At 50.0% G+C, this 27243-nt stretch overlaps 10 protein-coding genes across 10 annotated transcripts; 6 read left to right on the top strand and 4 right to left on the bottom strand.

The window, feature by feature from the left end:
* Nucleotides 1-232: 232 nt before the first annotated feature.
* On the top strand, nt 233-4209 carry N7533_000512 (uncharacterized protein; the record flags this gene model as incomplete). Its single annotated transcript, XM_057097162.1, has 4 exons — nt 233-706; nt 774-922; nt 978-3962; nt 4020-4209. 4 exons carry the CDS (start codon nt 233-235, stop codon nt 4207-4209), a joined length of 3798 nt encoding a protein of 1265 aa, XP_056965655.1.
* Nucleotides 4210-4473: 264 nt separating this feature from the next.
* On the bottom strand, nt 4474-7839 carry N7533_000511 (rRNA-processing protein UTP22; the record flags this gene model as incomplete). The annotated part of the gene is made up of 1 exon (XM_057097161.1): nt 4474-7839. One exon carries the CDS (start codon nt 7837-7839, stop codon nt 4474-4476), a length of 3366 nt encoding a protein of 1121 aa, XP_056965654.1.
* Nucleotides 7840-8159: 320 nt separating this feature from the next.
* N7533_000510 (cystathionine gamma-synthase) lies at nt 8160-10267 on the top strand (the record flags this gene model as incomplete). Its single annotated transcript, XM_057097160.1, has 5 exons — nt 8160-8228; nt 8288-9689; nt 9764-9947; nt 10028-10070; nt 10148-10267. The coding sequence occupies 5 exons, from the start codon at nt 8160-8162 to the stop codon at nt 10265-10267; spliced, it is 1818 nt and encodes a 605-aa protein (XP_056965653.1).
* A 708-nt stretch (nt 10268-10975) lies between these two features.
* N7533_000509 (uncharacterized protein) lies at nt 10976-12019 on the bottom strand (the record flags this gene model as incomplete). Its single annotated transcript, XM_057097159.1, has 1 exon — nt 10976-12019. One exon carries the CDS (start codon nt 12017-12019, stop codon nt 10976-10978), a length of 1044 nt encoding a protein of 347 aa, XP_056965652.1.
* Nucleotides 12020-12593: 574 nt separating this feature from the next.
* On the top strand, nt 12594-13199 carry N7533_000508 (mitochondrial 54S ribosomal protein mL58; the record flags this gene model as incomplete). The annotated part of the gene is made up of 1 exon (XM_057097158.1): nt 12594-13199. One exon carries the CDS (start codon nt 12594-12596, stop codon nt 13197-13199), a length of 606 nt encoding a protein of 201 aa, XP_056965651.1.
* Nucleotides 13200-13844: 645 nt separating this feature from the next.
* N7533_000507 (M20 family dipeptidase) lies at nt 13845-15708 on the top strand (the record flags this gene model as incomplete). Its single annotated transcript, XM_057097157.1, has 5 exons — nt 13845-14008; nt 14070-14101; nt 14201-14268; nt 14336-15453; nt 15528-15708. The coding sequence occupies 5 exons, from the start codon at nt 13845-13847 to the stop codon at nt 15706-15708; spliced, it is 1563 nt and encodes a 520-aa protein (XP_056965650.1).
* A 367-nt stretch (nt 15709-16075) lies between these two features.
* Nucleotides 16076-20152, top strand: N7533_000506 (DNA repair protein SMC6; the record flags this gene model as incomplete). The annotated part of the gene is made up of 12 exons (XM_057097156.1): nt 16076-16174; nt 16230-17129; nt 17181-17408; nt 17471-18030; nt 18089-18182; nt 18228-18496; nt 18564-19223; nt 19282-19384; nt 19451-19609; nt 19686-19828; nt 19896-19944; nt 20006-20152. 12 exons carry the CDS (start codon nt 16076-16078, stop codon nt 20150-20152), a joined length of 3411 nt encoding a protein of 1136 aa, XP_056965649.1.
* Nucleotides 20153-20554: 402 nt separating this feature from the next.
* Nucleotides 20555-22809, bottom strand: N7533_000505 (uncharacterized protein; the record flags this gene model as incomplete). Its single annotated transcript, XM_057097155.1, has 4 exons — nt 20555-21010; nt 21062-21337; nt 21406-21830; nt 21909-22809. 4 exons carry the CDS (start codon nt 22807-22809, stop codon nt 20555-20557), a joined length of 2058 nt encoding a protein of 685 aa, XP_056965648.1.
* Nucleotides 22810-23666: 857 nt separating this feature from the next.
* On the top strand, nt 23667-24356 carry N7533_000504 (uncharacterized protein; the record flags this gene model as incomplete). The annotated part of the gene is made up of 1 exon (XM_057097154.1): nt 23667-24356. The coding sequence occupies one exon, from the start codon at nt 23667-23669 to the stop codon at nt 24354-24356; it is 690 nt and encodes a 229-aa protein (XP_056965647.1).
* Nucleotides 24357-24853: 497 nt separating this feature from the next.
* N7533_000503 (uncharacterized protein) lies at nt 24854-26887 on the bottom strand (the record flags this gene model as incomplete). Its single annotated transcript, XM_057097153.1, has 6 exons — nt 24854-25117; nt 25179-25804; nt 25857-25996; nt 26058-26166; nt 26220-26368; nt 26451-26887. The coding sequence occupies 6 exons, from the start codon at nt 26885-26887 to the stop codon at nt 24854-24856; spliced, it is 1725 nt and encodes a 574-aa protein (XP_056965646.1).
* Between the last annotated feature and the right edge of the window lie 356 nt (nt 26888-27243).

Genomic DNA, 27243 nt, shown 5'->3' with positions numbered 1-27243 from the left:
TGGACCGAGCTTCCTCCGACGCGCTTCCCGCGTCTCTCGGTCACAACCAACTTTTTGTTTCTGTTTTTCCAACCCCCCCCATCTCCCCCAACTGTTTGGTGATCCACATTCAATTGTCGCCCAACCCGACTTGCGCCCTCTCGTGTTCGCAGGATCTGTGACCGTCGCGCGCCCTTTCCTTCCCTGCGTGGGACTTCTCAACCAAGCTGGACCCTGGTGATCGCAGCATGCCATGAACGGTACTCCCCGCCTTCAGTCTGCGTTTCCGCAGACGCCTCAAACCCTCCCAAGGAACAGAAAGAAGCTGTTTGAGACACCTTCTCGGTCTCAGCCTTTTAGAGATGGCCGCGATACGCCCGCGGTGAGATCGTCAGCCAAATCACCTGCAAAGGCAACGCCGCCGAAGCCGCCCCAGAACACCAGCAACCCGCTCGTTCCTGTCGATCTGATCGATGGTCCTTCACAACGGCTCTATGTGGTGGCGTTCTATCTTGCTCTCAACCTGTGGCGTGTATATGAGTCTTGGACCGCATCCGACGAGCTGGACTCGACTTGGCTATTCTTGAAATGGGTTACCTTTGATGGAGTTTTCCTCTTTGGTCTTCAGGCCTTGCGCATTCCCTGGCTGGAATGGGCTTTCCCGACTACACTGGCGCTGCTTTTGCTGCATGTCGTTGGTAATGTCTTTCTGATGTTCCGCATTCCGGTGAGTTTCTTTCTGATTTCTGGCTGGGAAGGGATGGAGAGAAGAAAGACTAACCGTATCGTATCAGCTGCCCATTGGCGCATGGATTGCAGGCCTGGTCAAAGTCGCTTACGACCGCGAGCTTTCAATTTCCGAGCGAAAGGTCAAGCCGGGTGACATCATTCACAATGCTTCGTTGATTCTGGGAAAACAAATCGTGCACATTTTGCCCGAAGGGTAGGTTTTGCTCTTATATGAAGAGAAAATATTTGACTCTTGCTGACCTCTTTAGATCTGCTGTTCTCAACCCCGAGCGTGACCCACTTTGTCTCGACTCCCAGAAGACCACCATTGATCTCCCCATTCGCATCAACCAAACCGACCCGATTCTCATTGAAATCTTGCGCCTTGATCTCCACACAGGCGAGAACGAGACCCTGACTGTCCCAGCTAAACAGTTGAAACAACTCAAACGCCAGGCAGAGAAGAGACATTCCATCGTGGACACGGTCCCCCACCGAGATCTCCTCATCCCTGTGCGCAAAACCGGTATCTATCGTCTCCAGAGGGTCGTGGATAAATCAGAGCTTGATGTTCGCACGCGGATCTCAGATGCATTGGTGGTGTCTTGTCCTCGGGCACTTATCAAAAACTCTCATACGAACAAATGCAAGGGAGAGTTGTCGAATTTAGTGCTCGAAGTTGAAGGTACGCCTCCGCTGAAGATCAAGTATAGTCGACAGGTCAATCAGCTCGACCGTGGATATTCGTTCCAAAATATCCAGCCTGACAATCTGCGATCTCCACTACTGAGCCAAAGATCGACTGGCGCTCTCTTCAGCATTAAGCAGCCAGATATTTCATGGGCTCAAAGCCAAAAGATTGACGTTCCCCTGAACGAGTCTTTGAACGTCGGCGGAGAATGGTTCTACGCCATCGAGGAGGTTCACGATGCTGCAGGCAATGTTGCAAATTACTCCACCCTCTTTGACGAAAGTGACCAGCCATCGTCTAAATCATCTTCGCAATGGCATCAGTTCTCAATCCACGAACGTCCGCGTGTTTCTCTTTCGGGCTGCGATGATCAGCGCCCATTGGAAGTCGCCCACGGAGACAGCGTTAATCTGCCTCTCAACTTCCAAAATGTTGGAATTGGGTATGCTAATGATGGCCCCTTTACCGTGGCATACTCCTTCCACAATTCCGATCCTTCTCAAAGCGAAAGGGATCCCGATAGTGCCAAAATTCTCGCATTGAAGAGCCTGGATCAGAAGTCTCCAATTAAAGAGTCTGGTTGGTATTCATTGCAATCGGTCGCCAGTCAATATTGTCCAGGAGAGGTACTTGAGCCCGCGTCTTGCTACCTGATTAATCCTCCTGAGCCCGAATTGTCTGTCAAGGCAGAGAAGGTGTTTGACCGATGCGCCAACAACGCTATTGGTCTCCTCGTGGATCTGGATTTGACGGGATCACCACCTTTCCGTCTCCGCTATAGCATCGAAAGCTCTGTTCATCGGGGTGGTACTGTGACCAAAACCCAAAGGATCGATGGTCTCCGAACTCAATTGGACCTTACCCCGTCAGAGGCAGGCTTTTATAGATACCGTTTTATCGATATCGAGGATTCTATCTACTCCCCACGCTCGCTCAGGGACAAAGTGCCTGTTCTGGAACAAGATGTCAAGCCACCAGCATCAGCGCATTTCCGTGGACAAGGAAGCGTGAAGAAGGCCTGCTTCGGTGAATCCGTCTCCGTGGATGTAGGATTCCTGGGCGAAGCTCCGTGGACGCTCCAATACGAGCTCCTCAATAATGGCAAGAGAACGAAACACACCCTCGAGTCTGATACCGAGGTGGCCACCATCACAACCGACAAGCTGGTAAATGGTGGTGAATATGTCCTAGCATTAACTAATGTCAAGGACAAGTCCAAGTGTAAACGAACACTCAAGGAAAACATCAGAATCGATGCCCGGTCGAAGCCTCCACATGCCGCGTTTGGTCAAATTGAGAAGCAGAGGAGCATCACTGCTCTGCAAGGCTCTAAGATCAACATTCCCTTGAGACTTAGCGGTGAAAAACCGTGGACAGTGAAATATCGGAATACCAATTCTGGTTCTTCACTTCTGGACCAAGTCTTTTGGGACAGCAACGCTCTTCTCTCCGTCAAAAATGACGGCGTGTATGAGCTTGTTGAGGTTTTCGATAAGTCTTGCCCCGGCTCTGTGGATCAGTCCGCTAATAAGTTCGATGTGTCCTGGATCCCGCGACCCCGGATTACCGCTGTGGATAGTTCGCCCGTTGTCAGCCAGTATGTGAAGCCTGAGGTCTGCCAAGGTGACGATGACAGCCTCGAGTTACGCCTCTCCGGTAACCCTCCATTTGCTATCCAGTATGAGCAGCGACGCAAAACAGATCGTGGGTCATCATCTGTTCGCTCCCGCAATCTGAATACAGCCCTGAATGCCGTCGCGATGGAGATGGATACCTCTGAGCCCGGATCATACAGCTACAAATTCGCCAAGGTCGGTGACAACCTTTACGACCATGATCCAAAGCAAGAAATCCTCGAGGTTACCCAGCGAGTGAACACACTCCCATCCGCCAAGTTCGATTCTCCTGGCCACATTTACGGATTCTGCAAAGAAGACGCAACCGGCGAAGAGACAATCCCAATTACCCTGGAAGGACTGCCTCCATTTTCCCTAGAGATCACAATCAAACACCACTCCAACGCCAAGCCAGAGATCGTCACCATTCCGAAGATCCCCTCGCACCGCCACAACCTGCCCATCCCTCGCCGTCACCTGGACCTCGGCCAGCACGTCGTCAGCATCCACAAAGTCCGTGATGCCCGCGGGTGCCAACGCACCACTGAATTCGATACGTCAAATGTCCGCGTAGCCGTCTCAGATGTGCCGACCATCATCCCGCTCGAGTCCAAGGTCGACTACTGTGTCGGTGAGCGCCTTTCATTCGCTCTCTCCGGCCACGCACCCTTTGAAGTATTCTACACTTTCAACGGTGCGCAGCGGAAGGCTACTTCACACACCACGGACTTCCGCCGTATAGCTGAACGCGCGGGTGACTTTACCATCACTGCTGTCGGTGACGGGGCCAGTGGGAAGTGCAAGGCACACAAGGACATCACCAAGATCATCCATGAGATGCCAAGTGTGCGCATCAGCAAGGGCCAGCTTTCCGTTGTGGATATCCACGAAGGCGGGGAAGCTGATCTTCACTTTGAGTTCTGGGGAACACCGCCGTTTGAATTCACGTGAGTATTTTTCCTTTCTCTAGCTCTAACTTATGGTACTAATCTTATGAAATTTAGTTATATTCGAAGCTCCAATGCTCGCAAGGGAAAGAAGTCCGAGATCCTTGATATCAAGCACGACATTTCTTACGAGCATATCAAGACTGTCAAAACCTCTGACGAGGGAACTTATGAAGTCGTCGCCATTAAGGATAAGTTCTGTTCCTTCTCCTCTCAAGTCCCGACGGGTAAATCGGACCGGGGATGAGGATACTCATGAAGAATGTAATATGATCCCTCTGTGTTATTTTTTCCTTTCCCTTTCACGCGATTCCTTTTTTTTTTGTTACGGTGGTTCTTCACCGGAGGGGCTTAGGGCTTTTTTGTGTCTGTGTCCGTCTGTTTTCTGTCTATTTGATAAAGATAAGGTTGCATTGCAGTGGCGCTAGCAGGTAATGTACATTTTTCGCCAATAAGATAAAAAGATTTTTAATTCGAATCCCACACGTCGTGAAATGTTCCGTCTTCCCCCCTAAGCTACAACTTTGCCGCTCTCTATCGTATCAATGAGGCCCTCTCCAAGTCTGGCAATTTCGTTCAGGATCGCGGACTGGTTAATCACGACGCGATCCAGCTGTGTAGAGTCATTACCCGGCGCAGGCGCAGTCGAATAAGCAGTCTTCAAATTCCAACTTTTCGCATTCAGCGTCTGCGGGTTCCAAATTCCAGCAACGACGTCCGCACTCGTATCCCCGTGAAACAGGAGCAAACTCGAACCGTAGCAAGCCTGGACGTCCCGAACAAAAGCCTTGACGATGGCCATTTTGCCCGCGCGGCCGGAGACCTCTGCCTCGGCGATATTCTTGAATTTGGACACGGCGCGGTCGCCGAGCATCTTTGGTCGCAGGTTGATGACGAAGTCATAAGGTGCGAGCGAGGTCTGGAAGAGATCCGGGATATCGAGGTCGTGGCCTTGGCTTCGGAGTAAGTCCATTGCTGCTTTGGAAAGAGCGGATAGTCGGCCTGCTACGACCTTGGGCGGCATTTCGTATTGTGTCCATGTTACACCCTCGGTGTCGATGTCGGATGCGACGAATAGGGCGAGCGTGTTCATTGCCGGATCGATGTTGCGCCATGCGTTGAAGCGAGTGCGGATTTTATCGCTCATTTCGGGGGTTAGATCGCCGGCGAGGTCGATGGTTAGAGCCTCGTGTTGCCAGTCCCAGCGGGAGAGGAAGTGTAGGGTTCGTAGGAATCCGGTCATGATGCTGGATGGGCTGTTCCAGGGGTAGTGCTGGGTGAAAGCTCGAGTTGTGATGAGTTCGATCATTTCGTCGCAGATGTGGGCTGAGAACAGGTGGGAGTGGAACCAGAATTTGACCAGGCGGATTGTCGGGGAGAGGAGTGGGAAGCGAGTGCAGAGACTGCGGATCGCTTGGGTTAGACGGGGCGCTTGGATGAAATTCTTCTTGTAGGCGAAGAGAGCGTGGGCGACTTCTTCGCGTTCCCGGGGGCTGATGGTCTTGTCTTTTAATTGGCGCTCGAGGAGGGTTTGTTCGCGTTCGTGGTGGATTCTCAGGCGGAAGTGGAAGCCTGAGGAGTGGGCGATGTCAAGGTATCCGCTGTTCAGGATCTTGCTGGTTTCGTTCTCCAAGCCGACACGGCATGAGGATGCGGCGCCTGATGACTTCAAGGAGTCGCCAATTTTAATGAGGAAGGCTGCCTTTGTCATTTGGATTGCAGCAAAGTCATCGGGCCAGCGTGATGAACTTTCGAATTGAAGAACAACGTCTGCTGGCTCGTTGGCTGCTGACCCTTGTACTCGAAGCGCGGTATACCGGAGAAGTGGACTGGCTGGGGCAAGGTGTCGAATTTCCAATGGAACTTCCTCCATACTTCGGACTGACTGCTCCAATTCGCTAAATGCCTCCTTGATCGACTGGAAAGTGGGATTTTGGTACGACACGATCTCGTCACCCTCATCGTAGAGTAGGTCGTCATACTCATCACCGGTAAGCAAGAAATCATCTTCTGGGATCTGGAAATGGCGATCCAGGATGCAGACCAAGATTTGATGAACAATTGAATCCTCCGAGGGCTGGTCAGACCACACAAGACTCTCTAGGATACTGCCATCCTTGAATCGTCGAAGCTCTGCTTTGTTACCCCAGAAAGCTCGGAATGATGCTGCCTCCTCCTTTTCTTCGGCGGCAGGGCCATGGTCGACAACGCGGGATACATTATCGGCATCGAGCAGAAGACCCACTGAGAGCTCATGGCTTGCTTTCTTGTTTGGTGCCTTTGAGCGGACCGACCAAGAGCCGGCAGAACGGCTCGTCAAGGAGACGAGCTTGACACGGTCCCCAAGAGCCCTCGAAAGAACGTTATACAGCGCATTCTGATCGCGAAGAGCTTGAAGAGTGTCTCCATGGAATGACTTGGGGAAGGAGATAAGACGGTCAAATCTCAAAGCCGGCTCATCGACCTTGACAATGAAGACTCGGTCGAAATTGTCCGTCCGAGATTCATTGAGCATCTTGAGGGTGACACTGGCTTCGTGGCGGAGGGACGCATATGACCAGGAAGTCATTTTGTATAGGATGTTCAATCCCCTGCGACCATCGTATAGTACCGGGCCATTACCAGAGACAGGAATGTCGGTGGCGTTCATAAGCAGAGGTGTCGTCAGGTCTCGGCCAGCCAGAAATTGCACAACGGCCTTGAAGATTTGATAACTGCTGTATGAACGCATGAGAATTGGCTGTCCAGTAGGGCCACCGCCTTCAAACAAAAGAGACACGAGTGTGGCCCACTCGAAACCACCAAAACCTCCATTCTGAAATGGAGAGAAGAAGCCTCGTTGCTGCAGCCATGTGCGTCCCAAGATACAAGCGTCGCGGAATGACTCGCACTTTTGAGAGGCCAGGTGGAGCTGTTTATGGTAGAGAGAGACTGTGGCCTCGGATCGAAGACTCGCGTTGTAGAATGGAGTCGGTTCGCCACTTTCTGCATTGTCGGCTGAAGAGCCTTGTCGGATGTTGCACTTCGCGGGTTGTGTCCGGGCAATTGGAAACAGGGTAGGATCAATTGCAGTCAGAATTCGGATCTGGGGGCGCGATGATGTCGATTTGTCGCCTTTGGCGGAAGGACGGGGCTCCAGTAGAATTAAAGGGCGAAGACTGTCTCCGTCTTGGTGTCCGAACTTGACCTCGAAGTCAAGGGCATTTGCGGTCTCCTGGATTCCGGCTGCGATGCATGCAACATAGTACGCCCTCTTGTGGAAATAGCGATAATTGACGTAGTCCTTATCTTGGAAGATAGAGTTGGGCATAGTCACTGCCAGATCCACCGGCCGAGAGTCGGAGGTCTTTGCGCCATTTCTTAATGCAAAACTTCCGATCACATTTATGTTCGATGGCTTCGCGTAGGACATGGTGTATTTCGCATCCTTTGCAGGTCGAGGCTCGGGCCAGGGGACTGTGACTCCGCCGGACACAGTGCGAAGCTCCTTCTCCGCTTCCGAGGTGGATTTGGGAGACTTTTCGGGGAGGTTTTCAATGGCGGTCTTCAATTTGTGCAGGGTGTCCTGTAACTTCGAGATCTGTTTGTCGTAGTTCGGTCTCAGGCCGGTCAATAGCTCATCCATCTGCAGCTTGAAGAAGCTGGACTTATAAAAGCCACTAGCCATTGCGAGCTCAGCGGATCGCTCATCCTTTCCTTTATTTCCCGACAGGCCCTTCGTCAAAGAGTCATTTCGGCGGGTAGAAGAGGTCTGGTCACTCTTCTTTGCCTTCGAGTCTGTGGTTGTTGCTGTTGCGGTGGTTTGAGGATTGTCGGATTGAGTTGCACCAGACGGTTCTGGGCTGATCTTCCGTCGCTTCACCGTGTGTGAAGACATTGTGGCAACTTTGCGAAGCTGATTGACCTAACAGCGAGTGGGTGAGGGAGAGCTTGATATCTCCAAAAAAAAATTTTGGGCGATAACACGGACTGGGGCATGGACCCACTCGCTGAGTCATGCAGTGTTCGTGCTCGTGCCTGGTGCGCCGAAGTCGCATCTAGTTATGTGACTCGACTTTTTGCTCTTTCTCTTTCTCTTTCTACATCATTTCCTCTCTTTACTTCTGTCATTAAAATTCTTGAAGCTTTTTTGATCGATTTCCTTTTACAATGCTCCAAGCACTTGGAGGGACGGTCCCCCCCGAACACTGACCATGTATGTTTCCTGAAACCCCGCGATGGACCCCTCCATTATACTATTGGGAGAGAAACCTCTCCTTTCTCGTTGTCGCAAAGCCAATCGTCTTCGGCGGGGAGTATCGGATGAATTATTAACCAATTCTTAGGCTGTCAGTGTATCTCTGCCCACCTGGAGGGCCAATGTCGGCTACGAAGAAGGCGAAGACTGGGTTATCAGTAAAATGGTATGCGGCTACCCCCGATTCTTCGTGCACCCCAGCATCCAGAAGCTCGCGCAAGAAATCGTTCGTCGTCACGGAAACCCGGAAACAGAGACAGCGACTCTTTTTGCCTCCGTCAAAACCGCCCTCATTTGCCAAACATTCATCCTCTCCAAACTGCCCGCCGAGGAGGCCGCCAAAGTCCGCATTGTGAACTTTATCCCCTCCCCGCATGCCGAAGCCGGACCAACAACAGTCACCTCCCCCTTGTCGGCCGTTATATACCCGAAGGAACATGCTCCCATTTCCAAGCAAGTGTGGCAGCATTCTGGCAATGGAATTTCGAGTCGACGAGGCGAGTTTTGTCTGCGGGCCCTGGAGGACGGATTCCTGGTTGAAGAGAAGGCCTCCTCCACATCGGCCGAGTCATTGTCGCAACGGCCCTGCAAAGGACCTAGGAGATACCAGGGAAGAGGCTCCATCACTGGAATTACCCGTAGTCCTCCCGCAGAGACTTCCCCCTTGGCTAGTGGCGTGGAAGATGGTCGGGACTATGCTCAGTTCATTGAGGAACGCTTTGGCCGAAACCTCAGCACCATGCTTGCAAACCAGGCTAAGCTTGCCGTGCGAAAGCGTATCTCTGGTGTCCTAACTGCTGATGTTGAGCTGCCAGAGGCGCTTGAAGCGGACTCGGCTGAAGGTCGTGTTGCTGGTATCTCCGAGGACGATGTTTACCTATATCCTTCTGGAATGAGCTCCATTTTCAATGCTCATCAAACACTTTTGGCCTCTAGAGGTCAATTGAAAAGTATCTGCTTTGGTTTCCCTTATACCGATACCTTGAAAATCCTACAGAAATGGGGGCCCGGGTGTTTGTTCTATGGACATGGCTCATCGGAGGATCTAGATGACCTGGAGGCACGACTAAAGAATGGCGAACGTTTCCTTGGGCTTTTCCTCGAGGCTCCTGGAAACCCCCTTTTGAGAACCCCCGACCTTGTTCGCATTCGTACCTTAGCTGACAAGTATGACTTTGCCGTGGTGGTCGACGAAACCATCAGCAATTTCATCAACATCAATGTCCTCCGGTACGCAGATATTGTTGCCAGCAGTCTGACCAAGGTTTTCAGCGGTGACAGCAACGTCATGGGTGGAGGTGCTGTACTGAATCCTCAAGGGCAGTACTACAAACTGCTTAAAGAAACTTATGGCCGGGACTATGAAGATATTTACTGGGCGGAGGATGCTGTTTTCTTGGAGCGAAACAGCCGAGACTTTGTGGCCAGAATCCACAAGATCAACTCCACCTCCGAGAACATTACAGCCATGCTGAAGGATTCACCACTGAGTAAGTATTTCATCTCGCAACCCTCTTCTTTTGCTATAATTCGCGTCGTGTTGCCATACTAACCACACCAACAGTTAAGGATGTTCATTACCCCAAATATAGCCCGACACGGCCGATATACGATAGTCTGCGCAACCCCCACGGAGGTTTTGGCGGGCTCTTCTCTGTCACTTTCCACTCAAATGCCGAGGCAATTGCATTTTACGATACCCTCGAGGTCCTCAAGGGCCCGAGTCTCGGCACAAACTTCACTCTCGCGTAAGTATAACTCACATCAGCCGTCAAAAGCCATCCTGCTGGATGAGATTCCGAGCATACTGACTGAACCCCGACTTTAGTTCCCCCTACGTCCTCTTGGCTCACTACGGTGAATTGGAATGGGTATGTACTCTTTCGCAAATGGGCCCTGTTTGCTTTTTTGTAAAATTATCCAAGCTAACAAGCAATGCTTCTTCCAGGCGAAATCTTTCAATGTCGACCCTGACCTGGTTAGAATCAGCGTCGGTCTCGAGGAGGTATCGGACTTGCGTTCCAGGTTCCAGACTGCCCTGGACGCAGTTGAAAAGGCACAGAAATAGAGTAGCCAGCCCCAAAATTATATATGCATTCAACAATATTAATCTGGCAGTTCATGCAATTTCTGGGTTACTTGTGATAGAACTTGAACCAGTAGGTATACTATCGAATATCACTAATTGACAGACTCGGAATCGATAGAGTTCCAAGGTTGAAGCCGATGGAGCTCAACACTGGTCTAGTATTGGAAGTTTTATAAACTTATTTACTAGTATGCGTTTGTTTCTTGTATAATCATGTAATTCCAGTTACAATCAAGGGTATAGTATGTACAAACATGGTTAAATATCATGGCGACCAAGTACTCAGAAGAGAAGCTCTTAGAAACACACATACTCAAGGATAGCCAGCTCCATGTATTGAGTTATGTAAGGTCATCAAAGCAAAATAGCACCCAGCACCAGCAATCCTGCCGAAACGTACGAAAGGGAAACACGCAAGCCTGCCTACGCTGCCCGCCTAAATTGCCCACCGACATCAATGCCACAAGGCATTCCCGTATTCAACGAAAGTATGAGCAACCCGTCTGCTTTCAAACATGGCGCCTATCACAAGAAGCAATCAATACCCCGCTAAGAAGTGATCCAAATCAGACTTCAGTTCAGGACAGACGGTCCACAGTCTCGTCAACTCCAATAGCACTAGTAGTCTGGCTCATGACGCCTCCTAAATCTCCACTCCCTGTTCTTCTCAACGCTTGCCGCATCGTTTCAACATTCAGTTCTCCGCTGAAACCGGAAGATACGGGGCTCTGGGCCAGAGGCAGTGGGCTTCCGGGCCGACGCACCCCGTGATGGCCCGGGGACATGTCTAGGGCCCTTATATGAGGTCGCGATGCTGGTTGGAGGTGATGTCCCCAGTCCATGGGAAGAAGTAGGTGAACGCAGCGGTGACGGAGAACGATTCAGAGACCCTATCGTTATAGGATTCCCAGAGGCCGCGGGTTGGGAAGGATCTCGGCTATACACGGATTCGACCTCCGCGTGCTCGGCCGCGTGCTCCGCATTGACCACGTCTGCAAACGATATGAAACTTAGACGTCGGACATCTGTATCCGACGCTCCGTGCGACGAAGACATTTCATCTGCATCTGAGTGTAGACCGGCGTGGTCGACAATACCGGATGAGGATAGGGACTGCTCCGCTGTCGAAGTGGCGATGCCCGTGGCGGGCTGGTGTAGGCTATGCGTGACGATCTCGACAGAGTCGGGATCTAATTCTTGATCGGTGATTGCAGCAGAGGATGCTTCCAAGACGGGCGGGATATAGTTCTCTGTACGAATATGCGCGGGTATCGATGGAGATGCGGCTTGAATAGGCAGGATGTCCTCTTGGACGCTGCGCTCAAATATTTGAGAGGCCGGGGAATGAAGCCGTGGCGGTACGGTTGAGGAGGATCCCGGGGACGAACAAGTCCTATATGGGTTGTTCTTTTGTCGGTCGAGATTCGGGGTTCGCAGTGCTTCGGAGGAGCTTATTGGCGAAATTGGTGAAACAGGGCCACTATGAGAGGCAGCAGATCTGGGTGCGATCGCATGGTGCTCTCCAGAAGCGTCTTTTTCCACATTTTGGAGCTGCGCCCAGGTCAAACCTGCTGGCCTGGGAGCTCTTACGCTTGTTGCTGGCTTTCCGACCAAGGGGACATCCTGATCTGCGAGTCTTGTGATGTCATCTGGTGTTTGCGATGGAAAAGAACCGGGTATCGAGATCTGAATGTCTGTAGAATCGAGTGGTGCACTCGTAGGGTCTGACATGGCGGCGACGGATGGTGTATAGGGAAGAATGTCAACTTGGAGTGATCGTCGGATTGTTGAGAACTGTAGAAACCGAGGTGATCAAAGGGCTTTCCTAAAAGACGTCGGCCATGTCCATAGACTGCCTTTGAATATTTCAAATCAAACGCGGCCTTGCCTGTATTAAACAAAGCGACGTGAGGGTGGTAAGGCGATATCGAGGAATAAGGGGTTTCATGATCTTCAGAAAGTAAGATGATGACATCTTTCGATGGCCAGGTGATCAACGGGGATGTCGTGGAAGTACTGGATACTTCAATTTTAGACAAATATTAATAGTATTAATAAGTATTAGATACTTTATGCTGGGTCCCCCCCGTGACGCCATGCCCGATCTAGTCAAGCCCCCTTAGTCACGTGCCCAATGGGAAAAAGTTCGGCCTCGACACGTCCTCCTGTGGAAAGGTACATCGGTCCACCGGTCGTCCCAATCTCTCCGCGTCCTCAATCCTCGATCCTCAATCTGCATAATTGAATCAATTATTGCACCCTCCGCTCTTTCTACCGGGTATTCAATTTCTGCGCTACCACAACCATGGCGACCTCGATCACAATGCCCAAGCGGCCTTTCTTGACGCTACCCTTTCTGCTTCCCTCATTGACAGAATCCCTCTCCCTTGGTGCTGTGCGCCATCAATCCTCATATCGCCGCACCAAGCAAAGACTTCGCGTCAAGCCGGATGCCTCTTTCGGCCCATCTCAACAGGGTCGTGACCAAATTATTTACAACCCACCCTCCAGCGCCCCGTCGGTCTACCATACACCCAGCAAGTTCCTTCCTGCCAATGATGTTCGACGTGCCATGCGGCCAGCGACTGCTGCTGCAGCTACCACCAATGTCAGCGAACTGCCCAGCGTGTACAAGACCCAACCGGAGAGGAAATACCACCTGACACCCGAGGATGTCGAGGAGATCCGCAAGCTCCGATTGAACGACCCTATGACCTGGAGCCGATACAGTCTGGCTAAGAAGTTTGAGTGCTCGCCACTCTTCATTGCGAAGGTCTGCGGAGCTAGTCCCGAGAAGAAGGCGATCCAGAAGCAGGTGCTGGAAGCTGTACAATCACGATGGGGTCCCAAGCGACGGATGGCTAGGGAAGACCGGAAGTTGCGCCGGGAGGCTTGGGGACGCGATGAATAAACGATTAGCCAATGATCTTGCGCTTATCGTTGATTTCATTTGCATTAAGAGTCGGAATCGGGTCCCATCCTTGAGGGGGAAGTGGCATGGGGACCTGGGGATATCCTGCGTAACCCCTGTATAAAACGACATGTATTCTAAGCTAGCATCTGTTCTATTCCCATATTTATTCATATCAATTGTATTAAATAAGCTGAATTTCCAAAAGAAAAGAAAGAGGTAGTAGAAGCGAAGAGAAAAAGGGAAAAGGAAAAAAACAAATACCACACAACCACCACCAACCACAAGCGGAGTGGGTCGCCTGTCAATTAATTCGTGGACTCCGAGGCCACTCTGGACGGCACACCGGATAGCAGTGAAAACAAAGATAGTGTGAATTTGGGAGACAAGATCTATTTTACATTTTTATTCTCACGATTTTAGATTTAATATAGAACTTTGTAAGTAGGGATGCAATTTATATAAATAGCGCATGGACCCGTGCACTGGCATTGGCACAACTCTGCTCTTTTTCTGCCTGCTGCGAACCTTGGTATCATCATTGCTGTGATAGGCGGCTACAGCCGGGGGTTCCAACTGGGTACAACACCGCTGCAGGGCTAATTACGTGATAAGACTCTTCTGCAGTGCCACAGCCCATCTGCAATGCCCCTCCTTCCCCTCCGTCGTCTCCCCTCGCTCGCAAAACCTGGGCAATCGCTTCTCTCCCGGTTTTTACCCCGTCCATACGCTCCAGTTCCTCGCCGCTTTTTCTACGGACACATCACCGATACCAAAATGGCGCCTTCACTGGAACCCTTCTTCAAGCAGTACGTTAAAGCCTCTGCTCGTCGCGCTCAAAGAAAAAGACTAACAGGCGTTTACCTCCAGGGTCGACAACTCGTCGGAGGACTTCATCGATCGTACGTGCTTAGTTAACCAAGCTTCTTGCGGGGTTTGCCGCGGAGCCACCGAGTTGTGAAGCTTGTCACATCGATTTTGTAGCTAATCAAATACCTCAGGTCTGCGCAAGGCGGTTGCGATTCCCTCCATCTCGGCCCAAGATGAGAACCGCCCTGATGTCGTCCGAGTGAGTGAATTAAGCTCTCGTTAAGCTCCAGGCAATACAAGGCTAACCTAGGATTTTCCCTTCAAAGATGGGCCAGTTCCTGGCCGATGAACTCACTGCTCTCGGAGCCGAGGTTGAGCAAAGACCTCTGGGCAAGCAGCCTGGCAAGGAGCACCTCGAGCTGCCTCCTGTTGTCGTTGCACGTTACGGAAACGACCCCAACAAGCGCACCATCCTGGTCTACGGTCACTACGATGTGCAGCCCGCCCTGAAGGAGGATGGCTGGGCCACCGAGCCCTTCGAGCTTACCATCGATGACAAGGGTCGCATGTATGGACGTGGCTCCACTGATGACAAGGGTCCCGTTCTCGGCTGGCTCAACGTTATCGAAGCTCACAAGAAGGCTGGCGTCGAGTTCCCCGTCAACCTGCTGTGCTGCTTCGAGGGAATGGAGGAGTACGGCTCCGAGGGTCTGGATGATTTCATCCAGGCTGAGAGCAAGAAGTACTTCAAGGATGCTGACGCAGTCTGCATCTCTGATAACTACTGGCTCGGCACTGAGAAGCCTTGCCTGACCTACGGTCTCCGCGGCTGCAACTACTACTCCATCAGCATCTCCGGCCCTGCTCAAGATCTCCACAGTGGTGTCTTTGGCGGCTCTGCTCACGAGCCCATGACTGACCTTGTGAATGTTCTGTCGAAGCTGGTTGATGCTCAGGGTAACATTCTCATCCCCGGTATTGCGGAGCTCGTCGCTCCCGTTACTGAGGAGGAGAAGGCTCTCTACCCCAACATCAGCTACTCCATGGAGAACCTTCACGAGTCCCTGGGCTCCGAGACCGGTATTCACCCCACAAAGGAGCGAACCCTCATGGCCCGTTGGAGATTCCCCTCCCTGTCAATCCACGGTGTCGAGGGTGCTTACTCTGCCCCCGGTGCCAAGACCGTCATCCCAGCCAAGGTTATCGGCAAGTTCTCCATCCGAACTGTGCCTAACATGGAGAGCGCCGATGTGAACAAGCTGGTCTTTGACTACATCAAGGCTGAATTTGCCAAGCTGAACAGCAAGAACACTCTCGACGTTTGGCTGCAGCACGATGGCAAGTGGTGGGTTGCCAGCCCTAAGCATGGCAACTTCAGCGCTGCCAGCAAGGCTGTGAAGGAAGTCTTTGGCGTCGAACCCGATATGACCCGTGAGGGTGGAAGGTAAGCATCAGCCCGTTTTGAATCTCGTTATACTTATTTTCCCTGCAACTTGGAACACCGCTGACCTTCAATAGCATTCCCGTAACTCTGACCTTCGAGCAAGCCACCGGAAAGAACGTTCTCCTTCTTCCCATGGGCAGCTCCACTGACGCCGCTCACTCCGTGAACGAGAAGCTTGACCGCAGGAACTACATTGAGGGAACCAAGTTGCTCGGCGCTTACCTGCACTACGTCGCCGAGGAGCCCACCCTATAAGAATGTATTGACGCACCCTAGTAGTTTTCCGTTGGAGCGAAATGGACAATTGGAATGACCCAATCGAAATATTGGTCAGGAAATCTAGCATATTATATTAATCAAATGCTGAATCAAATACTGTCCTCAATGTGAAGCTTGACGTAATTGTAGGTATTCGGTTTACTATTGTAAAGTAAACATGGATTCCTATGGCTGCGGCTTGGGGACCCCGCCTTATCACTCTACCCCGCTTATTAAGCACCCGCTGACGCGAAAATGCGCGCCGACGCGATTGCTATGTGCTACCTATCATCAATCAAATATTTGTGAATCATGGGCACACCTGTCCTCACACGTATCTGATCCTCCTGGCACATAACGAGAAATGCCATCCTTCAAACGCGCGCAGGTCTCTCAGGACCCTGAGGACCAGAGCGACGATGATTCAGAAAGTGGTGCATCAAGATCGTCCCCTCCCCCTTCGGTACGTCACTGACAAAGCCAACGACAAGATCGAGCATATTCTGACATTTGAGCAGAGAAAACGACCTCGTAATTCGGTAATGCCAGCCTCTGACGAATCTAGCGATCCGGAAAATAGCACCGATCTCGACAATGAGCTTGAAAACGAGGACGACTTCGAATTGCGCCAGACGCAAATCATCCAAGAGAAATACGCCCACGCGATGGAGGACCCCAACAAGCCCGCCGAACAAGGAATTCTGGAAAAGGTCGAGTGCTACAACTTCATGTGCCACGATCATTTCAGCGTGGAGTTGGGGCCTTTGATCAACTTCATTGTCGGAAAGAATGGCAGTGGCAAGAGCGCGATTCTCACGGCGATTACACTTTGTCTAGGCGGTAAAGCCTCTGCAACTCAACGTGGAGGAAATCTGAAGAGTTTCATTAAACAGGGAAAGGAAAATGCTACAATTATTGTGCAACTCAAAAACACAGGAGACGGCGCCTATATGGTGGCCGACTACGGGGAAAGCATCATCATCGAGCGCCATTTCACCAAGATATCGAGCAGTTTCAAGATCAAGGCGAAGAATGGTCGCATCGTTTCCAACAAGAAGGCCGAACTAGATGCCATCACCGACTACTTTTCTTTGCAAATCGACAACCCGATGAATGTGCTTTCGCAAGATTCGGCTCGACAGTTTCTTAGTTCCTCGAGTCCGGCGGAGAAGTACAAGTTCTTTGTCAAAGGTGTGCAGCTGGAGCAATTGGATCGAGATTACCGGCTGATTGAAGAGTCGGTCGATCAGATTGAGGAAAAGTTGCGGTCCAAGGCAGAGGATATCCGTGTTCTGGAAAATCGGCGGAATGCTGCCAAGAGGAAATTGGAAATTTCGGATCAGCAGGCTTCCTTGAGAGATCGCAGGAAAAACATTCGCGAACAGATGGCGTGGGCGCAGGTGGAAGACCAAGAAAAGGTCGGTGGGAACCGCGTGCATTTATTGAATATGACTAATTGTTATCATTAGATCCGAGACACTGTTGAGGAAGATGTTACGAAAGCCGAGGAAGAGATAAGGAACGCGGAGGAAGAAATCGGTGAATTTGATGGGAAGTTCCAGGCGATTGAGGCAGAATCAGAAACAGCTGCGGAATATGCGTACCGAGCTGATAAGGCGCTTGAAGATGCTCGCGGTGAGCGAGAAACGATTCAGGAATCGCTGAACGCCAAAATGAAAGAGCGCGCTGATCTTCAGGTATGTATCCTACTCTTGTGTTTTATTATCTCAGGGAGAAAATTCCCTCTAACTCAGAACAGGCCCAACAACGTCAGATTCGAGAATATGTCAAAGCCACTAATGCGACTATCAACGAGACACAAGGGAAAATTGACGATGAAAACCGCCGTCTTGCTGAGATGAGTGACGGGAGTTATGCTCGGAAACAAGAGGAGTGTGAGCAAGCTGGCAGGGAGGCCACTGAAGCCAAGGAAAAACTCCAACAGCACAATGACGGCGAAAGTGCCTTGCAGGCCGATATTAGAGATGCGGAACAACAAGAAAAAACTGCGAAGGCTAATTACGACAACAAAAAGAATGATGTTGAACAAGCTGAGCAGCGCCTACAATCACTAAGGCAGGAAGACGGAGGGAGACTGAATGGGTTTCATGAAAAAATGCCATCACTTTTACGTGCCATCGAAAAAGAGAATCGGTTCTCTTCACGTCCAGTAGGCCCGATGGGCCACCACGTCACTCTGCTCAAACCAAAATGGGCATCCATTCTCGAGGTTACACTCGGTGGTACCCTCAGTGCATTTGTTGTCTCCTCGAAAAGCGATATGAACATTCTCTCGGGCCTAATGCGCCAAGTCAATTGGTGAGTAGCAGGCTCCTTGTCATCGATCGAATTAGATCATCTCTAACGGTCAATACAGCGTTTGTCCAATCTTCATCGGCAGTGGCGGTCATCTCGATACGTCTGGCAAGGAACCTGACGAGCAATTTGATACGTTCTTGCGAGTACTTGAGGTAAGATCAATCACTCCGCCATGTAAATTTAACTGACCACTCCAGATCGACAACCCAATGGTCCGGCGCCAATTGATCATCAACCATGGTATCGAACAATGTGTGTTAATCGAAGATTTGAGGGAAGCATCATCAACTTTATTCTTCAGCGGCGAGCGCCCAAGAAACGTGAGGCGGTGCTACAGTATCAACGCAGAAGATAGACGTCGGGGTACAATGCTCTCATACAACCAATTTGGCGATCCCAATCAAAGCCCGGTCTATCCCTATAAAGGTCATCCTCGAATGAAATCCGACCTCGCGGCACAAGTCAGGTAAGATGATTTTATCCTTACCTTTTCTTGCATTTATGAAGCTCTAACACATTGTCCCTATCTTTAGCGTCCAGCGTGAACTCGTACAGGACCTCAAACGCCAAGCACATGAAATGGAGAATGTCTGGCAGTCCACTCGCTCCCACACAAAAACTTGCCAGCAAACGCTTGCTCGCCACCGCCGAGAGTCGCAAGGGCTGAAGATTTCAATGCAGACAATGGAGGATCATGTCGAGACCCTGAGAGAGGCACTCGAGCGAGAAAGTGCGGCAGAGGACGGGCGACTTGATACCTTAAAGGCGGCATTAAAAGAGGCCGAAGAGGATAAAGAAATTCAAGAAGGATCATACAATGACAGTGTCCAGGCCATGAATGACATGGTTCAATCCCTGAAGGAAATAAGACGTGAACTATCGGCGAAGGACCAAAGCATCAACGAGCTGGTGGAGAGATCTCGTGTGGCCTCGAGTGAACAGTCACTGGTGGCGAACAAACGTCGTGAACTTTTCAATGAGAAGAACGTCGCTGTCGCGGATCTTGAAAAACAGAGGAGCGACAGAGACAGAATGCAGGAAAGACTTGAACATGCAAAGGCTCGTGTGATTGAGTTTTGCGAGAAGGCCGGCATGGTCTCTGCCCGCGTCGCGATCGATGAAGGCGAGACTACCACCAGTCTCGACCACAAGCTTTCCAAATTGAACAGAGACTTGGATCGCTACAACCAACAGTATGTGTCCTATTCTGCCCTTGCTGTGTGACTTTAACTTCTTACTAACTTTCTCCAGGCTCGGTGCCTCACGAGACGAGATTGCCGCAGAAGCTGGTCGGGCAGAGACAGCCTTTGTACGAGCGAATGATCAGGTCGAAGAACTAAGTACAATCGCTCAGGTAATATCCCTTTTTTTCCATTCCTAAATCACCCTGTTGCAATGCACATCCGCTAACAACAAGCAGGTCTTCAAGGCTACCCTTCACAATCGTAGGAAACGATGGGAGATTTTCAGAGCGCACATTTCCTCGCGCGCCAAGGCACAGTTTACATACCTTTTGGCTGAGAGAAGTTTTCGTGGTCAGCTCCTTACTGACCATACCAACAAGGTTTTGGACTTGCAAGTGAGTTACCTACACTCTTTCTCACCTCCCGTGATATACATACAGACTCTAATTTCCTCCCTCCCTCCCTAATTAGGTGGAACCCGATATTACCAAGGACGACAAGACCGGTCGCGGTGCCAAAACTTTATCTGGTGGCGAGAAGTCCTTCTCGCAAATCTGTCTGCTCCTCGCCCTGTGGGAAGCCATGGGATCGCCCATTCGTTGCCTTGACGAGTTGTACGTATACCCTCCAGGGTAATTCTGTTGCTCTATCATTTTAACTATACTAACTTTCTCACCGCAGCGATGTATACATGGACCACATCAATCGAAAAATGGCCATCGACATGCTAGTAAGTGCTTCTGAAACAAAACTATTCTTGCTAGTCCCGCATACTGACCTCTTTTTCTAAGATGTCTGCTGCTCGACGCTCCCTTGGACGGCAGTTTATCTTAATCACGCCAGGAACGAAAACCGATATCAGGATCGCGCCTGATGTGAGGGTGAAGGAGTTGGCTGAGCCTGAACGTGGCCAGACTACCTTGGCGTTTCATGCTTGATCTTGATGTCTCTTCTCCTGTGATCATTTACACTTGATAGATTAGTTAAGACTCTTTAATAACAATACCCATTTTTACTATTACCCCACATGAAAACATGCCCTTTGATGCTTCTTTCTGAACAGTGATATACATGGCTGTGTAATTTGTAAAGGATGTCCCTTGTACACGCACACACAACTCATTAACGCCCGGCGGCTGAACTGAATGGGTAACTATCACTAATCTGAAAATACATGTCTTATCTAATGATATGCCTCCTCAGAGCCGGCTGTGGTCCTACGTTTGGGCTGTTATCTTCCAGATAGCCAACATCACAATCGAAATTCTGTCAGAAACTTTTCAGTAATATCCGCACTTGGAGGCACAATTTGCAAGTACAAGCATGTGACCCCTTAGGCCCTAGTAGCCAACATCCTTGCCTGTCCATGCAGTAGTATTCAACCATCCAGAAAGATCAAAGCCATCTGCTGCATTGCGATTAAGCAAGTCACAGTTTGGGAATCCGGTAATGTCAGGTCCTATTTGCATGAATTGTGAAGGTGAAAAGGGAGTGTCAGGATCATCGCAAGACATCGACGCGGGGAGAGTCATATCTGGCGTCGTGCCAAACGAGGAGGGCGGCTCATCGAGCATACAATCCACGGTGCGAGATATTGATTGTGCGGCTTGCATACATGTTTTTTCTATCGTCTCGCCCACGTCACTAATACTCTCAGGATACGAAGCGAATACCATAAGGCTTCGGATAACCGCAGAACGACTCAGACTGTGTGGCAATGGCTGAGTTCGTGTTCTAGCCCCATTTTGCACCGCGGCCACCAATGCGGCGGCGCTGGGAAGACCGTAGTTGACTACCTAAGGGCTGTCAAAATAATTTGAGAACAAAATCACATGAAAATCACTCACGATATTTGGGAAGTCGTGCCTCAGAAGTACTGCTTTATCGCGCGATTTACCCAGCTGTACAACGACTGCAACGATCTCTGCTGAAACAGTAAGTAATTCTGGGGCAGGACTCCTTGCGCTTCTCTCAAGGAGACGATGTATCTGAAACTCGTTCTGTAGATGTGACAGATACACAACAGTGAGCATCAGGCAAACAGTAGCCTCGAGATCTGATGTCCAGCACTGATGTGTGTACTTGAGGTGCTCCGGTAATGACCTCCATGATTGCTGACATCTCTCTGAGAGATCCCTGTTACCTTGGTCAGCTTATCGATTCATTCAGGGTCTAGATTCTGCCTAGATACTTGCATCAGCTTGGCCTTGTTCTCGGCGGTGAATTGACGAAATGGAAACTCCAGAATTTCTTCCCGGAAAACGCCGAGAACATAACGTATTCTCGCCCAAGTTGAACTAGAGAAGCGAGCTGTAAGACTCCAACCCTCTGAGTCCAGCTGAAGTCCCGTCTGCTCTTCTTTGTTTGCATCTGTGAGAACTTCGTCATCGAGAAGATCTAGTGGCATTTTGCAATCGGAGAAGCGCCTCAGTATTCTCGGAGGTCTTTCAAAGAATGTGCATATCAGCTTATCAACATGATATGCCGCGGCAAATGTTCTACGACGACACTCGGAGAGAAAGAATGGTATCTTGCCAGCGTGGTTAAACTCCCGATGGATGCCAAGAGCATACACATCGCTTGCCAGGTCACCTAGCCGACGCCATACATTGGGACCTATCGTACAAAGTAATCGTTTTAGTCATTAATCGCGGATATAGCTTTTAGTGCGCACAATATCATTTTGAGACTCACTTGCATCTCCCTGTATGGTCATTGTCAGCAAGAGATTTTCGTACGACAACCACACCATCGGGTCGTTGACTCCTGGGGCAATTTCGCGAGCAATCTGCAGGCAGCATGTGCTGCAGCGAAACATGGTATGTACAAATGCATCACGTGGATCACGTTTACCATAACCAAGCAGACACGACCGGCCTGCGAGCGCAAATATTAAGCCGACAGCCTCGAGGCGGAGATTCTGACCAGTATAAGATGCGCAAAACTTTGGCGACGTGCAGTCTGAATCAACGTTGATAGTGGCCGATGTCGATCGGACGATGCCTTCCGCAATCTGTAGAATCCTGTCTTCAGATTCGACCAAGGCAGGTGGTGACGGCGACGGCATACCGACTCCGTGCGTACGAAGTGCCGAAAAAGCTGGCAGCACGAGTGCTCCAGGTACCAGGACCGCATGGCTATGGACATAGTACTCGTTGAGCAGCTTCTCTACTATGTCAATATGCTGAAGTTGAATCAGCATCTCTACTGTAACAGCAACTTGCTCGGCATGAATAGCTGCAGGGCTTGCTCCTAGCCCTGGTAGCCGATATCCCGGATCATGGGCATCAGAGGCAACCGACGGCCATGGAAGTGAGGATCGGGGTTGGTCGTATCGATTGTTGAAAGAAGGAGAGCAGTCTATCGTGGTCTCGGTGGCATTTTGACCGAGATTCACAAGGGCAATCTGCGCTTCTCCCGCGGCGCCCAAAGCGTGTGGCCTTGTCAATGGAGCTGGATGATAGAAGCAGGTCGATGCCAAACCTCGGATTTGACATCGGTTGCAAACAGGCCGAGTGTGGTCACAGCGATTCTTCCTCCGCCGACAATTCTCGCACGAGGCGAGTCTGCCATTCCTCCGGTTTGTGCTCGTCATGTCTATGTCTTATGCGTTGGGCTGGTACATCCCCGGTATATTAAACTTGAAGACACAACGACAATGGAAAAGCTGCAGATTGTGCGCCGGGTCTCATCGCCAACATCCAATGATACAAACCATGGATGTATACAATGAAAAGTGGCAATATTACCCCGCACCGGCCTCGCTGTGGCCCATGGGGGCGAGAACAATAAATTGCGTGCTTCACGGAAGCGGGAAAAATCAAGGAAGCTAGAAACATGGCCCATAGGCCTGTAAGAGTATGGTCGTATGCAGCTTTACGCACATGGCTCCTTCCGGGAAATGATTGGTACTCTTCTCGACCTGACAGCGCAGATGTAACCAGAGACAACCTTGGAAACATGCATATTAAGAGGAGAGCTGAACTTGAGATACACGCTTAAAACTTCTCCTAATCAACTACCAGAATATTGCTACGTTCTCAGTGCTTAGATTGACCTGTCGAGACATAAGCTTAGGATAGGGCTGTCTATGGCAGAGGGAAATTGTTAATAATTGATCTGTTATGGGTTACATTGACACAAAGAAAGACCCTTTGATGGCGGGTCATGACGCACCAAACCGCGGCTTCCACTATTTATAGACAAACCATGACAGGGGTAAAATATGGCCAAGTTTCCCTGTCAACTCTGTCAACAGTCCCTGTTATCACATCACATTCGTCATCGGAGAATATAGGGGCCTAGCTAATAGATCAGCAAGATTTGCCAACTCCACCATCATATTGGCTTTTAGCTGTAGGAGAATCAATCTCTCTTTCCATGATTTGTCTGATAGCCCTAAAGTAGGGTCTTCCCAGTTGTTGAAAGTTGTCCGGCCATATCTGGTCCAGCATGCCACGGCCTGCCAGACACGATGAACTACCTCGCTGGACGGGTCAGATCAATTGGGAATGTCTCGGCTCGATGGTAGACGGAACCGACGCAGAACCGGCGTCAACAGTCGAAGACCGCTGCCTTCCAGTCCTCGGCACGGATTCGTTACCATTGCCTCGTGGCATTCTCGATGCCACCAACAGGAGCAAGCTTTCTCAAGATCCTTATCAAACCCAAAACTTTTTGGGACCGCTCTCGAACCACGCTGATTTGGCTATCGAGTTTTTCCCAATTCAGTACATGGAAAGCTCATTGGACACAGTTTCCCCTCGAAGCCCATCCAATAACCAGAGTATGAGTGGCCGTCTGCAGCAGTGCCAGCATGCTTTGCAGTCGTTGGGTTTCCCTTCGGTCGATGCCTTTGCTCTCGAATACTATACAGCACGTCTGGGGCCCTTACCAAAAGGATCAGGTGTAGAACAGCGCGAGGGTCTGAGTACACTTGATCGTCTGCTCATGTTGTTGCAGAATGAGTTACCACGACTGGACACTATGGACGCGAATAATTTACATCAGGTTTACCCAAGATTTGCTCGCGACCTTTGCATTGTAGAGCTGCGAAACATTGACCATGCATCGTACGATCCAGATAAAGCAGAAGACCAAGTGAGTGAGGTCGTCGACCAGGCACTTCATATGAACGGCTGACCAAAAAACCCGACAGTTGCCACAATTATATCACTTGTTGCGCGATATACTGACTGAGGTCGGATGTCGGCCCGACTTGGTTGATGCGACGGTTCGAAGCTCAATCCAGGGGTTGTTGAGTAGCAAGTTGTTGTGAGAATACAGTAGATGGCTATATGCGATCCGAACTTTTTAAAAGAGGCTGTATAATCCCGAGTCACTCATTCAAATCTGTGCTTGAATATTAATTCCACGCTGTTATGCAAAGTTCATCAGTCGGAAGCTGGAGTACATGGATAATATCCTTGCACAACTGTATTTTGACAAGTGTTATAATTTTTGAGCGACCACCTGGGCACCTGGGCAGTATATAACAAGGCACATTCCGGTTTCAGAGAATGGAGAAATCTTGCTTGGAGGCTACAGTTTTCTTTCATTGAGGTTTGCTGTATTTATTTTATACAGGCAGAGGTATCAGCAAAAAGAAGTACTCTTCCTCGATCCTGATCATCATTCCATCAAACCCTCAAATTCGTGCTTTCGTCCGTTATTACCGAGCCGCCTCCGTGATTGCTGAAATCCCGCTTGTTAAGCTCCGCGTCTTCTGCATTGTATTTTTTAAAGAGTAGCCAAAACACGACCGTTGCAAGGCCGATGGCGGTTGAGAGAGCGGCGTACATCCAGACAAGATTAGGATTACGTGCAACTGGGTACAGGGCAAAGCCCAGGATGGCACCAACACCTGACATGGAGGATAATACGGCCTGAACAATTGATTTCATCTGAAAGAGAGCGACAAGTGTCAGCACGCGTTTTGGGTTAAAAATAAATGGAGCTTCTGACGTTATCCGGGGCTTTGTTGTACGCATATTCTTGGCTCACAACATCGAAGAATACTTCTGCTAAACCGTCCAAGACGTAGACCGGTACTTGAAGCCAAACGCTGACTTGGTTCGGAATTCTGCCCCCATCTGACGCAGGACACTCTAAAGCATGTGCAAAGCAGGGTCCTCTCGTATAAATGAGCTGCTGGATACCCGTGCAATAGGCGATCGCGATGGCTTCTATAAGAAAGCCAACTGCCATACGGTTGACCGGCGGAAACTTGATGTGCAGCTTGCGAAAAGTCGGATAGAGCACGTTGGTGACCAGCGGTAGCAGTATGAGCACTGCAATTGGATTTAATGTTGGGAAAAAGTCGTTTGGGAGACCGTGGGTTTCCATCTGGGCTGCTTGAGAGACGAGGTTATTGTTTATCTGTAGATGACAGACCCACAGGATAGGGTAAAATGCAAAGATACGACATGCTATGAGGCCGCGCTGCAAGTCTGTCACAAACTTTTCATCCCAGTCGGCTGCATGCGCTTGACTTTGCCGCCGTGCAGCGTCCATGTTGAAACCGTTCTTCGCCGCACACAACATGATTCGAAAAGCTGTGGGTAAGATATTCCCACCGGGTTGTCGCTTGACTGACATGGTTTTCAGTATTATCTCATGTGGCTGTTTTGCATCAGAGCCTACCAATCTTATTTCGACACAAAACCAGCGTCAGCAACGATATGCAAAGAGCACAAAAGGGAAGCAGGTATGCCGCCCAAAAACCAACATCTTTCTCAATGTAAGTTGTGGCAAGTGCAGATAATGCTCCGATATTTACTGCCCTTTTGAGACCATGTCAGTTTGATGTGGTATGCTTCGAATTGAGCCTTCGTCGAGACTTACCAGTAGTATGCATGATACATTTTATCCATAGTGAGGTCACGATCAATCATGACACGCTTGCCATTCTGCTTGATGACGATCTTTTCCTCCCAATTGGTGTACTGATCAGCTATACGGCTACTTGTTAGTGATTTCCTCGTGATAAAATCTGAGATAACAGACCCATCAAAGGTGAGACGCCCGACTTAACACCTCCTAGGCCAATACTCATAAGAATGATGCCGACCAAGAACCCTGGCAGACCTGCGCCTGCGTCCAATGATAATGGCAGGGACGTCATGGTCAAGATGAACGCTCCACTTACGTAGATGCTATGCCCTTCATATTAGCAAAACTCAATGTTATTCGGTCATGACATGTCCTGACCATAAAAAAACCAGAATCCCTCGATACCGCCCAAGGAAGCAATCAATAATGACGCTAGCGAATAACGGCATGGTGTATAGCAAGAACGAAAACATGTACGATAGATTGCTAGCCTTGCTCTGGCCTAAGCCAAGCGCGCCTGGTCGTAAAGGATCGTCTCGCTGATTCTGAAGATAATTTTCTGCCCCGAGGTCAATGGCCTTGAATTTGAAGATCACATATCTCCTGCACTCACGAAATGGTTCACGAATTCCAAAGAAAGCGAAGCGCTCGAATGTACTAATCAGTATGACAAGCCATGCTGAGACGGGAATTCTATCTGCAACACGAGGTAGATCTTCAACTTGATTGCTTGGTTCGTTCGCTCCATCCGAGCTCGGCGTCTTTTCATTTACATGAGACAATTGCCGCGCGACTCGAATGTCCGCCTGCAGACAACTCTCAATCTCGAGAACCTCAGCCATGGACCTTAAATGCTGCACTTGTGTCTTTTGTCGCCGTTCTGAGGGAAGATATACGCTACTTGGAACGTATTCGGGGCCAAGGAGGAGATGAGTTAATGAGGAATCAAGTTGGGTCGGATGTGACGAATGAATTTCAGAAAAGGAATCTTGCGCAGATTTTTAGTCTGGGAAATGTGCAAACTGACTCTAATAACCTCTCAATATGGCGTTTGCCGTATCTTTATATTTCGCAGAATGGACCTTTCTACTAACAAAGGTCCGGAATAAGGACGGAGTAAAATGCTGTTATAGGATTAGTGATTCCGCTAGACGATTAAGGAGTCCGGAGTCTTGAACTTGGCAAAACTAATCCGCCA

Source organism: Penicillium manginii, assembly GCF_028828005.1.
Source record: "Penicillium manginii strain IBT 31320 chromosome Unknown utg000001l:1.0-3466041.0:1.0-3467806.0, whole genome shotgun sequence".
Lineage (NCBI taxonomy): Eukaryota > Fungi > Ascomycota > Eurotiomycetes > Eurotiales > Aspergillaceae > Penicillium > Penicillium manginii.
This window is presented reverse-complemented; position numbering and strand designations above follow the sequence as displayed.